This window comes from Epinephelus moara, chromosome 8 (assembly GCF_006386435.1).
Source record: "Epinephelus moara isolate mb chromosome 8, YSFRI_EMoa_1.0, whole genome shotgun sequence".
Taxonomy (NCBI): Eukaryota; Metazoa; Chordata; class Actinopteri; order Perciformes; family Serranidae; genus Epinephelus; species Epinephelus moara.
In genome coordinates this window covers 43,933,162-43,945,489 of record NC_065513.1, presented here as the reverse complement: position 1 = coordinate 43,945,489, position 12,328 = coordinate 43,933,162, and the positions used below count along the sequence as shown (strand labels likewise).

The 12,328-nt window shown below is 41.1% G+C and overlaps 2 protein-coding genes across 2 annotated transcripts in view; one reads left to right on the top strand and one right to left on the bottom strand.

Annotated features, from left to right (window-relative positions):
* The window catches only part of paqr3a (progestin and adipoQ receptor family member IIIa), a 19,936-nt gene extending 16,967 nt beyond the window's left edge, over nucleotides 1–2,969 (top strand). Inside the window, exon 8 of the mRNA XM_050052140.1 lies at nucleotides 1,265–2,969. The gene's annotated coding sequence lies outside the window, so the exon portion shown is untranslated. The remainder of the gene's footprint in view (nucleotides 1–1,264) is intronic.
* A 1,222-nt stretch (nucleotides 2,970–4,191) lies between these two features.
* bmp2k (BMP2 inducible kinase) overlaps nucleotides 4,192–12,328 on the bottom strand; it is a 68,084-nt gene continuing 59,947 nt past the window's right edge. The window contains exon 16 of the mRNA XM_050052104.1: nucleotides 4,192–9,213. Coding sequence (XP_049908061.1) covers nucleotides 7,784–9,213 — 1,430 coding nt within the window. The 3' untranslated portion in view covers nucleotides 4,192–7,783. The remainder of the gene's footprint in view (nucleotides 9,214–12,328) is intronic.

Below are 12,328 nucleotides of genomic sequence, written 5' to 3'. Positions count from 1 at the left end.
GATTTTGGACGACATACTATACTGTGACTTTTTTCATGATTTTGGACGACATACTATACTATGGCGTTATGACAAAGCGTCATCGTATAGCATGACGTCAAAAACCATGAAAAAATGTCATGGTATAGTATGTCACTTTCAAGAACTCACTAAATAGACAAAGACTGAACTGAGACTGGAAAAAATGAAGGACAACAAACACAATGGGAAAGGGGGAAACAACCAAAGTTTTATTATTAACAGAAAAAAAGAACCAGACTTACAACTCAAAAGTGGGATCAAAAGAAGGTTGGAGATCCTGGCCAAAAAGAACAAATGATGGGGATTTGCTGGGCCAACCACGCAGTGGGCGGTCAGACCCAGCTCCTCCCCCTAAATATCGAAACTGAAACTAAACTAAATAAAACCCGAAAACTGAACTGCCTGTAACCTCCAATCCAAACTAAAATAACAAAGCCCAACCACCTATTCTAGGAAGGGAACAAAAGAAAACACCCGTTTCCCCAAAATCCAGTGTTTCTGCTGCTGCTGCTGCTGCTGCTGCTGCTGCTGCTGCTGGCAGGTGCTGGCAGTTGCTGCTGGGTGCTGGTGACTGTGTCTGTGTCGGTGTGCCAGCGTCAGTGTGTGCCCCTCACTCAGCCCCTCAGCTCCCTTTAATACTCTCCTCTCAAATTACTTTCAGGTGTTTCACTCCTGTCGAAAGACAGGTGAGGAGGAGCAAAAGAGAGAGAGAGCAGGAAGAAAAAAGGCAACCAGCACACCCACTAGGGTGTGCAATACAGCACAAGCAGTCATGACCACACGAAACAGTCGTCCAAAATCGTGAAAAAAAGTCACAGTATAGTAAGTCGTCCAATATCATGACAAAAAAGTCATAGTATAGCATGTCGTTCAAAATCGTGACAAAAAAGTCATGGTATGTCGTCCAAAATCGTGACAAAAAAGTCATAGTATAGTATGTCGTCCAAAAAAGTGACAAAAAAGTCATAGTATAGCATGTCGTACAAAACCATGAAAAAAGTAATAGTATAGTATATCGTCCAAAATCGTGACAAAAAAGTCATAGTATAGTATGTCGTCCAAAAAAGTGACAAAAAAGTCATTGTATGGTATGTCGTCCAAAAAAGTGACAAAAAAGTCATAGTGTAGCATGTCGTCCAAAACAATGAAAAAAGTCATAGTGTAGCATGTCGTCCTGTGTTTCTACGTGTTCCTGAGTTTGTTTCCTTTCCTTCATTCTTTACGAACCATTTTCTGTCTTCAGGTTGGCGAACAGCTGCAGCTTATTCCAGCATGCACAAGTGGAAGGCAGGGAGACACCATGGACGGGCCTTTAGTCCACCTCAGTGTCCCCACAGATGGACACATTCTTACCTGCAAATGTCTTCAGTCCACCGAACCTGTGGAGGAAACCATCAGAGGGGCTGCAGACAGGAATCAGACCTGTGACCTCCAGGATGTCGAGGGTGTTTTTAAGATGAGATGGAATCTCTGAGTGACTGTAGGTCAACAGTCACAGTGGCTAAAAACTAATTTTTACCACCTAAAAACAAACAACTGAATCTCTGAATTGAAACTACAGAATCTCCAGAATTTGCACTGCGTTCAAATTTACATAACATTAAAAGCAGCTTTGATCAAAACGCAGCCACATTAAACATTACCCAGATCATCAAGGTTGGCGGGCGTCGTCAAGTAGCATTTACTTTTTTCTATGAGACAGTTAAGTGCCTGTAAATGAAACGTCATGTAGCTCTTGTTGAATTAAATTAACACAATTCCATGTCGTGATAATGCTTTTAGAAACAGCTGCCTGTAGGCTCAGTAAATAATCAAGTAAAATCACCTTCAAAGGGAAAATTACATGTTCAATGTCCACGCTCTGCACAGTTCTGCTAAAAGTATAAGTGGATGTGAGTTAACACATCTTTGTTTTAGTGTTGAGGTTTGCTGACGCTCAGCCCACATCAAGTCGTATAGATTTTTTTATGTACAAACTCTGAAACATTATTAGTGGTTTAAACTGTGCGGTACTTTCTCATGAGAACAAGCAAAAACTAACCAGTATCTTTGAATATAATTCATGTTTAGATAGAAAAACCAAAGACTGCTGTGGAGCGACACCCGAGATGTTATCTTCATCAGGTCGTATTACATTAGGTTGTTAATTTGTCCTTTAGCGTGTACAGTGTGTGTACAGTGTGTGTACAGTGTGTGTACAGTGTTGATGTTTCTGTCTCTCACTGCAGAGTGAGACAAACTACAGATCGTTTCAGGATGGTGACATGTATTGACTCTAAACACAGGTACTGCAGCTGTGTCTGTACCTGATACTCCACAACTGAATGTGTTTCTCTGTCCTGTGTTGGGCTGCACCGCCTCAGTGTTCAAACTGACAGTTATATCAGAGCTGCGCAGGGTGTTTGAGGAGCAAACCCTCAGTGTTCACTACTGGAATGTTTTTGTATTAAATCTGAGCTGAACCCAGCTACTAGATTAAACTATTGTCTATTTGTTCAAAGTATCTCCCTCACATTTTTATTTCAGTATTGTCCAGTCCCAACCTGTGAGAGTCGGGGTTTATTAGAACAGTCAGTCAGTTTGGGGGTGTTATGGACCAGTTCGGCCTCTAGGGGCTGCTAGTGAGACTTTTAGGCCTCTTAACTGTGTCCCAACTTTAAACTAATGCTAATGTCTACACTGTTGACATTTAAGTTGCCTCCAGGTGTCAGATTTAAAGCTTTAATGCACCTGCACTACACTGTCTTTATACATGTTCTTTCATTATTCAAGTTATTTACTACATTTTTATTTTGTGCTTTTTCTCTTTGTCTGAACACTTTGAAACTTGAGCAGCTGGCTTGGTTTCTTTCAAAAGCATGGGAAGAAAGCAATGAGGAAATAGCAAAAAAAAAAAAAGTCAATAAATTAGTAAAAAAAAAAAAAAAAATAGAGAGAATTTAAAACAATTAAACTAGAAAAAAAGAGAAAAGGTTAAAAACAAAAAAACAAGGAAATGACCTGTAAAAAAAAAGGAGCTTAAAAAATTCTAATAATTCTGTAACATAATTTTAAATATATAATACAGATAGTTCTTAACATAGTTTTTTCCCTAGCTTTTTTAAAAATATTTTTCTAAATTTAATTGTTTTTGCAATTTGTGGAACATTTCCAACCAAGTTGCTCATTGCCTTTTCTACCCGCGTTTGTTTTTTTATTTTGTTTGTTTTTTTAAATTGAACACATTAGCTCAGGGTTCAAAGGTTTAAATATTTGTAAAAGGCGTCTGAAAGCAGCACAACACAAGTGATGTTCCTCCAGGTTTCAAGGGGTTAATATAAAGTGTCACTATCCACATTTTCTTTTCTGGCAGTAAGAAAAGGCTTTTCATTTCAAGAGCTCAAAAACAAGTTGATTTATTCTACTGTATTTCACTGACGACTTAAACTTCGTTTAAAATTGGGACACAGTTTAGTTTTCCAAGATTCAAGCACTGATTATGGGAATCTGTATTCACATGTATTGCTGTTCATATTGCAGCTACTCTCTACACGGTGCAGCCCTGGTTTCTACTGTACATTCAATCTTTACTACTTTTGCTTTCATTGTAAAAATAGTTACGAGTATTTTAGACTGTTTACGAAAAAGAGTTTGTCTCCAGCAGAGGATTCTCTTGTCAAACTGTTTTGGACTCAATAAATCACAGGACTTTGTCTCTGGCTCATTTTAGGGTGACGTGCAATGTTAAAGGTCAACTCTTATTTTCGTGTTTTAGTGGCTTCATTCCAAAATGCAACACGACCATGATGGATCGAAGTCTCTGTACTGTGAAATGCTCTGAATTTAAATTCTCTCAAACTGTCTTAATGCTTAGAACATGAATGCATTTTTGTCTGTCATCATTTAATCACAAGTTGTCTCATTTTGGAATGAAAGTCATTAGTTTTGTGTGTATTTAATGTTTTTAAGTTTCAGAGCGAGACATGTTGTTTTGTATTTAAGTTATTCTCCGTGACCCTGCTCTGTGCTGTCTGTAACAGTTCCTCTAAAACGTTTTGTCTTATTTGAAAAGCTCTGAGAGACGTCAGCTGTGTGTCCGACACTCATTTTGTAGCAGCGGAAATTTTTGTATCTTGACTTTTCATACCTGAGCAATCAAACTGCTGAACTTCAATAAAATTAACAAAGAACTGTTGAAAAGTGTTTGTTTTAATTTACACTGTATGGAATCCACCTCAAGCTGCACTGAGAGGACTCTTTTTTTATTGCATCAAACAGCAGTATAGCATGATAAATACAGTATCAGATTTACCCCTGTGGAAAAAAGAAAAGATGGAAAGCAGTTGTATGAAATGGTTCCACTGGTGAAAACACAGCAACCTGCAGGTTTTATTCAAACAATGTGCCGATGGCTGTGAAGGTAAATGCAGTGCTTAAGGCCGTCGATGTCGAGCACACAGAGAATGAGTTCGTGGAAGATTTCAGCAAACAAATGACCTGATGACACATCACAGATTTCTGAGTGTTGAATTTTGTTTCCCTTTATGAAATTGTCAATTCACATTCTGCAGCAGAAAGACCTGCGTTAAAGAATAATGTGATATTCTGAGTTGTTAATGTCAACAAATAACACGAAAAGACCAAAACCAGTAACGAACTGATCCCACTGGCAAGTGTCCAAAACCTCATATCTTATTTCTCTCTCTAGTTTTTGCTGAGTCAGTCTCACTTTCAACATCCTGCTGCCCCAAATGTGTATTTATCCGCAGCTGAAAATAGTCCCTAATAAAATGCACTTTTAAGCTTTTATGCTTTGCTGTTTTAGAAAATTACTGAACCTTATTTAAAATTAAATTTATCTTTGTGAGCTGTTTTTAAAGGAACAGTTTGACATTGGGCACATGGGAGGAAAAAAACTTGCTGAGAGTTAGATAAGAAGATTTATACCCGACTCTGAAGCTGAAGACAGGAGCTGAGCTTAGCTTAGCTTAGCTTAACATAAAGACTGGAAGAACGAGAGGAAACGGTTTGGCGAGCTTAGCTCTGACCAAAGGTAACAAAATCTGCCTACCAGCACCTCTCTTGGCCGGGCGCAGCAACTTCCTAGAGTCGTGTCGTCATCGTGAGTTTACCAGGAAATCAGAGGGACTCGAGGACGTCACTGCTCCAGGCCAAGAAAGTCTCTAGCATGACGTCCTGTAAAAAAAAAAAAAAAAAAAAAATGTAATTAGTGAGCCTTACAGGTACTGGTAGGCAGATTGTTGTTTCCAGTCTTTATGCTAAGATAAGCTAGCGGTCTGTGGTATCAATCCCAAACCGCTGGTTCTCAAACTACTGTACATGTCTGAGTACGTGAGCTCCCTCTAGTGGTTCACAGAATCTCTGAAATTAAGAAAAAAAAAGAAACATGTAATGCTATCAAAATACACCATTTCAAATTAAAATACATAATCTAAGAGACTGTCGAGATGTTATATCAAATAAGTTTTGCCTTTCCTGTAATATTTTTGCTTTGATTTAAGCCTGCTACATGATCACATCGCATACGTACATAATTAGTTGCGAGTAGAGCTGCAACGATTAATCAACTAGTCGATGACTAATCGCCTATTAAAATAATCGGTGACTATTTAAACATTCTCGGAACCCATCGGCTGTATTCGGCATCTGACTTCCAGCAGACGGCGATACAGCCTCTGGGGGCAGACCCCCGATTTTTTGGCATTCCGGTTTGATTTGGGCGGAGGAGGCGAATTTCCGTTTCCGACTTCCGTTTATATATAAGTTAATATGCTGAACCATTGCGATGGATTCAGAGTTTGCAGTGACGCCAATTATGTTCCGCCTCGTTAGTTCACTGCACGGACCGTTTAACCTGGCAACAACTGCAGCCGTCTCAAACGTGATTGATCAATATCATGTGGACTACACACAGCCTACAACCGGAAACCAGGGCTCTTCTGCTCTTCTTCCTGGGGCAAGATCTCCGGGGTTTGCCTACAGACTCCACATTCACTGAATGTGGAGTCTGTATATAGAGACTACTATTTTAGTAGTCGACTAATCGGTTTGAGTCATTTTTCATAGAAAAGTACCCCAAAATACTCTTATTGCAGCTTCTTACGTTCAAATATTGGCAGCTTTACACACTCTCCCATGACGGTGAACTCAAACCCTTTTTGGCGTGAGTACGAAACAAAACATTAGATGAAATAATTTTGGGGTTTGGGAGAGACAGACCGACATTTTCAACATTTTAACATATTTTTCGTTAAAATGATTAGTCGACTAATCGAAGAAATAATCGACAGATTAGTCGACAATGAAAATAATCGTTAGTTGCAGCCCTAGTTGTGAGCGGTAAAATGAATGGTTTAAAAACACTGAAATCGCAGCTCCAAACAGGAAATGTTGGGGGGGGGAGTGCGCATCAGGAGGACAATATTTCAGGCAGCTTTGTTAAAAGTGAAGTAGACGACAATCAACACTACTGTACTTAAATGTTGGTCACTCATTCATTCCTTTATAGAGTTACGTCTTCAGTAGGAACCAATGGGCTTGGGTTCTGAGAGCCACTAGTCTTTTGTAACCAGACCTATCTCTAAAATTGGCTTCAAAGCCCTGGCACACTTCCTGGGAGCCTGAGCCTGATGGCAGGCTTATAGCCACAGTCTACATCTGGTGAGTCAGACTATAGAGCTGCAGACAGGAAGTCACAAAGTACTAAAAGTCGGACAAACATATTGTTGGTTGCGGTCTTTTTCTTGGATTTGTTGACACTAACAAAAGTTATATAGAATACCATCAGCCTGTTCCTTTAACTCATCACACACCTCCCATTTATTCTTCAGCATAAATAATTCTGAAAATGTTACATCATCTAATGTTAGGAGCTCTTAACACTGCTGAGAAAATGGCGGTACAGCTTGTGAGTTCTTGAAGTGGTCAAAGTTCTTAAAACACAAACCTAGACTAGTGATCTAATGTGGCTTTGTGTTTCATCTCTTCCTTATTTCTAACAGAATTTGTTGAACTTAATAAAAAAACAATATTAACAGTACTTACCTAGAAGATTACTGTTAGAAAAAAAAGGAAAGAGTTAAGAGTCTAAATTTAAACCTGACCCAATTAACTTTTACAGAAGTACAATAAAATTCGATCCCTTCTGGTATTCAAAGTGTAACGCAACACAAACCGCAGCCACGCTGGGCTGTGTAAAGACTACGGTGAAATTATGCATAGAGAAAGATCTAATAAGGATAAAACAAAGTGGTTAAGGTCAACTCCCAAACGATTCCACCGACATGAAAGTCCAACGTGGGCCGATTGTGTCGTGGTTTCCGAGGTACTGTGCAGCGAGGCGGAGCCCAGCTCAGGTAAGGCTTTGTGGTGCTAAAAAAACATATTGGTAGATCAGAAGGCAAGCCATAAAGAGCTTTTTGCAGCGAGTCAAGCGGTCAAATGTTAAGCTTATAATCACAGTACGATTTATCGAGTGGGTTTTCCGTTCCGGTTCAAACGTCTTTACGAGCGTTAAGATGCAGCATAAAAGGCTTCTCAGCAAAACAGGTACAGCTGAAGATATGTGGAAACATCACTCACACTCCACAGGATTTAGGTTTTTGTTATTCAAACTAAAAGATGTATTAAAAAGTTATTTTAAAAAAGAGAAGCATTAGGACATTGTCAGCTCTCGGGATTGGTTGAAGATGTTCCCAAGCCAAAAAGAAAAGCTCAGGGGTTATTTAACAGCAACTGGTAGAGTGGGAAGACGCAAATAAAGTCACTGCTTCAGGGGAAAAGGTGCAGCTCCAAACGGGTCGAGGTCCACTGGCTGTGAGGGCGGTGGCGGCTGCGGCTGCTGAGGTCCACTGTGGATGACCATTTCTGTGAAGGGCACTGCCCCAAAATCATCCATGCTGCTGTCTCCAAGAGCGCCGTGAAGGGAGCCTGTCCAGGACTTGCCATTGGCTGCGCCCATGTCGCTCTTGGTGTCGGTGAGTCCTTGATACTGGCCATGCCGGCTGCCGTCCTGAGGATGGAAAGGCTTCGCTCCAAAGGGGTCTAAAAGGGCCTCGTCCACCGGCAGAGAAGCTCCTTTGTCTTTCCCTTCAGCCATGGTTATATCAACACTGATGTTCTCTTTAGAGTCAGAGGTGCTAAGGAACTCGTTGCTGCTCTGCGAGTCTCTCCGGCCGACCTTCTTGTGTCTGCGGACTCGCTCAGGTGTGCGGTAAGTTGGCTTGTTGGTCTTGCGGCCTCCGGTCGGCGTACCGTGGTGGCGTTTGCCATTGCTGCCGCCTGCCGTGGTCTCCTGCTTGGTTTTTCTCTGGCGTGACGACAGCTTCTGGAGGCTGCGCTGCTTCAGCCTCTGCTGCTGAGGGCTGGCCGAGTCCTCAAAAGACTGCTGGAAGATATCTTCTGCGCTTCTGGAGGTGGTGGGAGGCGGTGCGGTGGGGCCCGGCTGGAAGGGAGAGAACCCGAAAATGTCAATGCCCTCGGGGGAAACGGGCGGCGTTTGGCCCATGTGAACATCACTGCCACTCTTGCCCGACTTGGAGAGGTTCCGGCTGAATGGCGCTTTGGTAAAAACATCAAATTCGTCCGAAGCTTGCTGCTCATGGCTGACTTGCCTGAAAGGCGCTTTGGCAAAGATGTCCGAGCTTTCTGAAGGCCCGACAGGCGAGGTTCCTCCAAGGAAGGGAATAGAACCAAAAACATCCACAGAATCGGTCGCTGAAGCAGCTCTGGCTCCGCTGGGCGTCTCAGGAGGGGTGATCAGAGTCATGGCAGAATCCTTAGGACTCCTCCTGGCGGCTGAAGCTGCTTTACTGGCCAGAGCTTTCTTTGAGCGGCTCTTGACCCTGCTGGGGTCGTAGTCCGAGTCAGAGCTGTGTTTGTCTTCATCGTCCTCTCCCTCCTCTTCAGAGTCCATCAGCAGAGGCCTCTGTCCAAGATTCTCTGGCTCGGTGTCGTCACCGTGCTCACTGTTCAGGCCTTCTTCCTCCTCCACCTCTTCATCCTCGCTGCTTTTTGGCGAAGGAGGGTCGGACTCAAAGTCGCTGTCAGACTCCTCTCCTGGTCTGCAGCTGCTCTTTTTGCCTGGTTTGTGCTCCTTAGGCGCCACTAGCTGCAGAGCCTCTGTAGAGGTGGATACGAGCGCAGGAAGGCCGACCTCCTCACTGCTCTGCTCAGTCTTTTTCTCATCGGTACCTGAAACAAGACATAAATGCACGAGTTAAAGATGTTACCAGTCTTCTTGTATTTTTAATCTTCTTTTGAATGTGCATTTCAAGTTTTAATGTCAGTCCCTTTCAGATATTTTTAAGTTTGATGTTTTAAATAACAAGATGAGTGACAGAAGGAGAATCTCGATGCCAGAAGTACAAGTTTTCATCTCCCAAGAACGCCTCTCAGCCCCTCTGACCTCTGTAATATGTGGCTTTACTGAAATCAGGATTACTTGGCTTACGTTTGAAAGTCCACAAATACAAATCCTGACAGTTTGTCCAATATTGAAGCAGAAGGAGCAGCGAAGGAGAAATCACAAAACTCAATATGGTCTAAAAGCTGCTCTGACTTCTCTACTCTGACCCTGCAATAAGAAGAGCAGGCTTACAGGCGCAAGAAATGAGACGCCCGGCTTTTCAAGATTCACAAAATTGCTTTCAATATTTAAATCTCTTGGTAAAAAAGACTCAAGCTGTCAGTCACTTCCTTTAGAGTTGAAAAATAAAGCTTTGTTCTGTAATTACTACTCCTTACTTCTGCATTTCTATAAATTCTTACGCATGTTTGGCATTTGCTGGAAAAATTTGTGCCTTGTGTAAATTTATTTCCAAGAGATTTGCATAATGACAACTTAGAAATTAGCCTAATTAGCGAGTGGATAGCCTCCAATTATATTGAAAATAAATTGTGCCATACACAATGAGCCAATTTATTGTTCCCTATTAGTGGAGGCTCTATATAATGGAAAGCAGAGAAAGGACCCCCTGCTGTGGACACAAGAATGGAAACCTCTCCACGTCTTCAACCATCCAAACTGGCAGGACGCGTTGACAGATTAGCCAAAAGCTTTGTTGTTAACAAATGAAACAAGGCTGCAATAAAAGATAAAAAGTAATAAAACACATTAATGCAGGAAACACGAGGTGCTCTGCATCTGTTCGCTCCACCCGACTGCTCTGCAGATTATCACTTGTAATCACGTTCACCTCTCAGAGTGAGACAATAGAAACATCTTTAATCAGGAGGGAAGATGTCAGACTGACACACAGATTTGTTTTGTCGCTGTTCCTTTGGGGGTAAAGCTGAAGGATTACACACCGCGTCTGATCTCTTTAAGATACAGATAAGTGGTGAAAACATGCATGTGATTGTTCTCTTGTCTGATGGAAGATAAAATCTGTTAGGGATGTCTGACAGCAGGAGCTTAGAGAAGTCTCTTCCCTCACGCTACAACCACCACTGAACCTAGACTGATTGATGAAGCTGCACAGAGGCGAGAGACTCTGAACTACAACGTTCCTCGAAACAAACGACTGATAATTTGACTACGTACCTTATCAACATGATGATTTACAGCCTAAATCTGATCAGCAGAGATTTCAAATCATTAATAGAGCAGGAGATGATAAACATCGCTCAACTCAGCTTCTCAAATGTTAAATTAATTGGGGTTTTTTCCCCTTATTGTAAAACTGTATCATTAAATAACTGATGGTGTTGGTCCGATGGTCAGATTTTGAAAAAGCTATTTGATGTTGACACTTTGAGGTCAGTGAAAACTTCATTTACTTTTTGTTTTCTTTAATATTTTACAGATTCAGCTATAGATCCTAAAGAAAAATCATCAGTAGCTATTCCTTTAATCACATGCCACTGTGGCTGGAATTCAGCGACCTAAATAAACGGACCCATACTTAAAACAATAGAACACATTTGCTCATCACATGCACACTGAAAGCAAAAGCTGCTTCTCTTTGAGAGGGAACTGTTCTAGAGCTGAGGAAAGGATCTAATTTCTATTATTTTATTCCAACAACAAAATTAGAAAAGCTACTTTTTAAATTGGGTTTAATTTCTTTTTACTCCGACACAGAGGAGGATTTATGTTCTTGGGGGGAATGAATGGAAGTCAAACTGTACTCGGTCATAATGTATATGTGAAGCTGTTGAGGCAGTTTGTTGCTCTAGATTTTTACAGACTGAATCCTTTTGTTTTCAGGCCTGAATAACAGCACAAGAAGGATTAAAATATCAAGAAGCAGAGCAAATAATGATCAGCCTGTTTGAAGCCACGTCACTGCAGATGATTCATAGTTGCTCATATAGAAATATTTCAGCTGCACCACTCCACAGTGCTGCACACCCGAAACTGCTCCTTTTGGGAGTTTTAATCATTTCACCATGTTTTGTGACAAGTGTGACCAGCACCAGTCGTGATGAAGGGCTGATGCCTGAAACATCCGGCACCCAGAATTGATCATTTTTGGATGTGTGTGCTGTTTTCTGAGTCTTCAGTTTGTTCCAATCTACAGTACAGCAAACAATAGTTAAGTACAATAACATTAAAGGATTTCTTTAAGCAGACTGTTTGTTGCAAGTATCTCAAAACAAGCTGCTCTGCATATTTAATCATACAACAGCTTGATAACCTAATTATTATCATTCGAACGGCAATTTAATTTCAGAGAGTACATTTTTTATTTCATTTGCTTCAATCATGTTTGGAGATACAGATTTGGCTCGTTTTGGAACAAGCTTTGTGTTTTTTCAGCTCTGTGTCTGCAGTTGTCATCGCTTCCTCTTGAATGCTTGTAGCTTACGCTCTGCCACCTGGCTGCAACCTTTTCATTGGGTCCCAACCTCACCTGAGCACTGAGCACAGGAATGTCCCGAACACAGCAAAATAAGAAAAATAAGAAAAATAAGAAAGTGATGATAGAAGGGATTACTTTTGTCTGAGTCTACACATTGTTTTAAGGAAACTCCTGCATAGTTTACCTTTAAAAAGACGGTCTGAACGGGTCATCTTTGACTGATTGTGTGTTGCAAATTATGCAAAAGCACAAGCAAAGTAACACTACAGACAGATAGAAAACAATTACAGATACACATGAAGAATTTCATCCAAATAACGTCATGAAAGCTTTTTTAAAATGTATTTGGAGAAAGAAAAGCAGCCAAATTAAGGCTGGGAAAAATGTTAAAACCTAAATTAACCACACTGAACTTGTTTAGCATCATGCAGGTCGTGCGTCTCAAAGAGTAAACTGCCTCACGCTTCACACACCGGTTAGTTCAGGACAAACAGTCGACATAA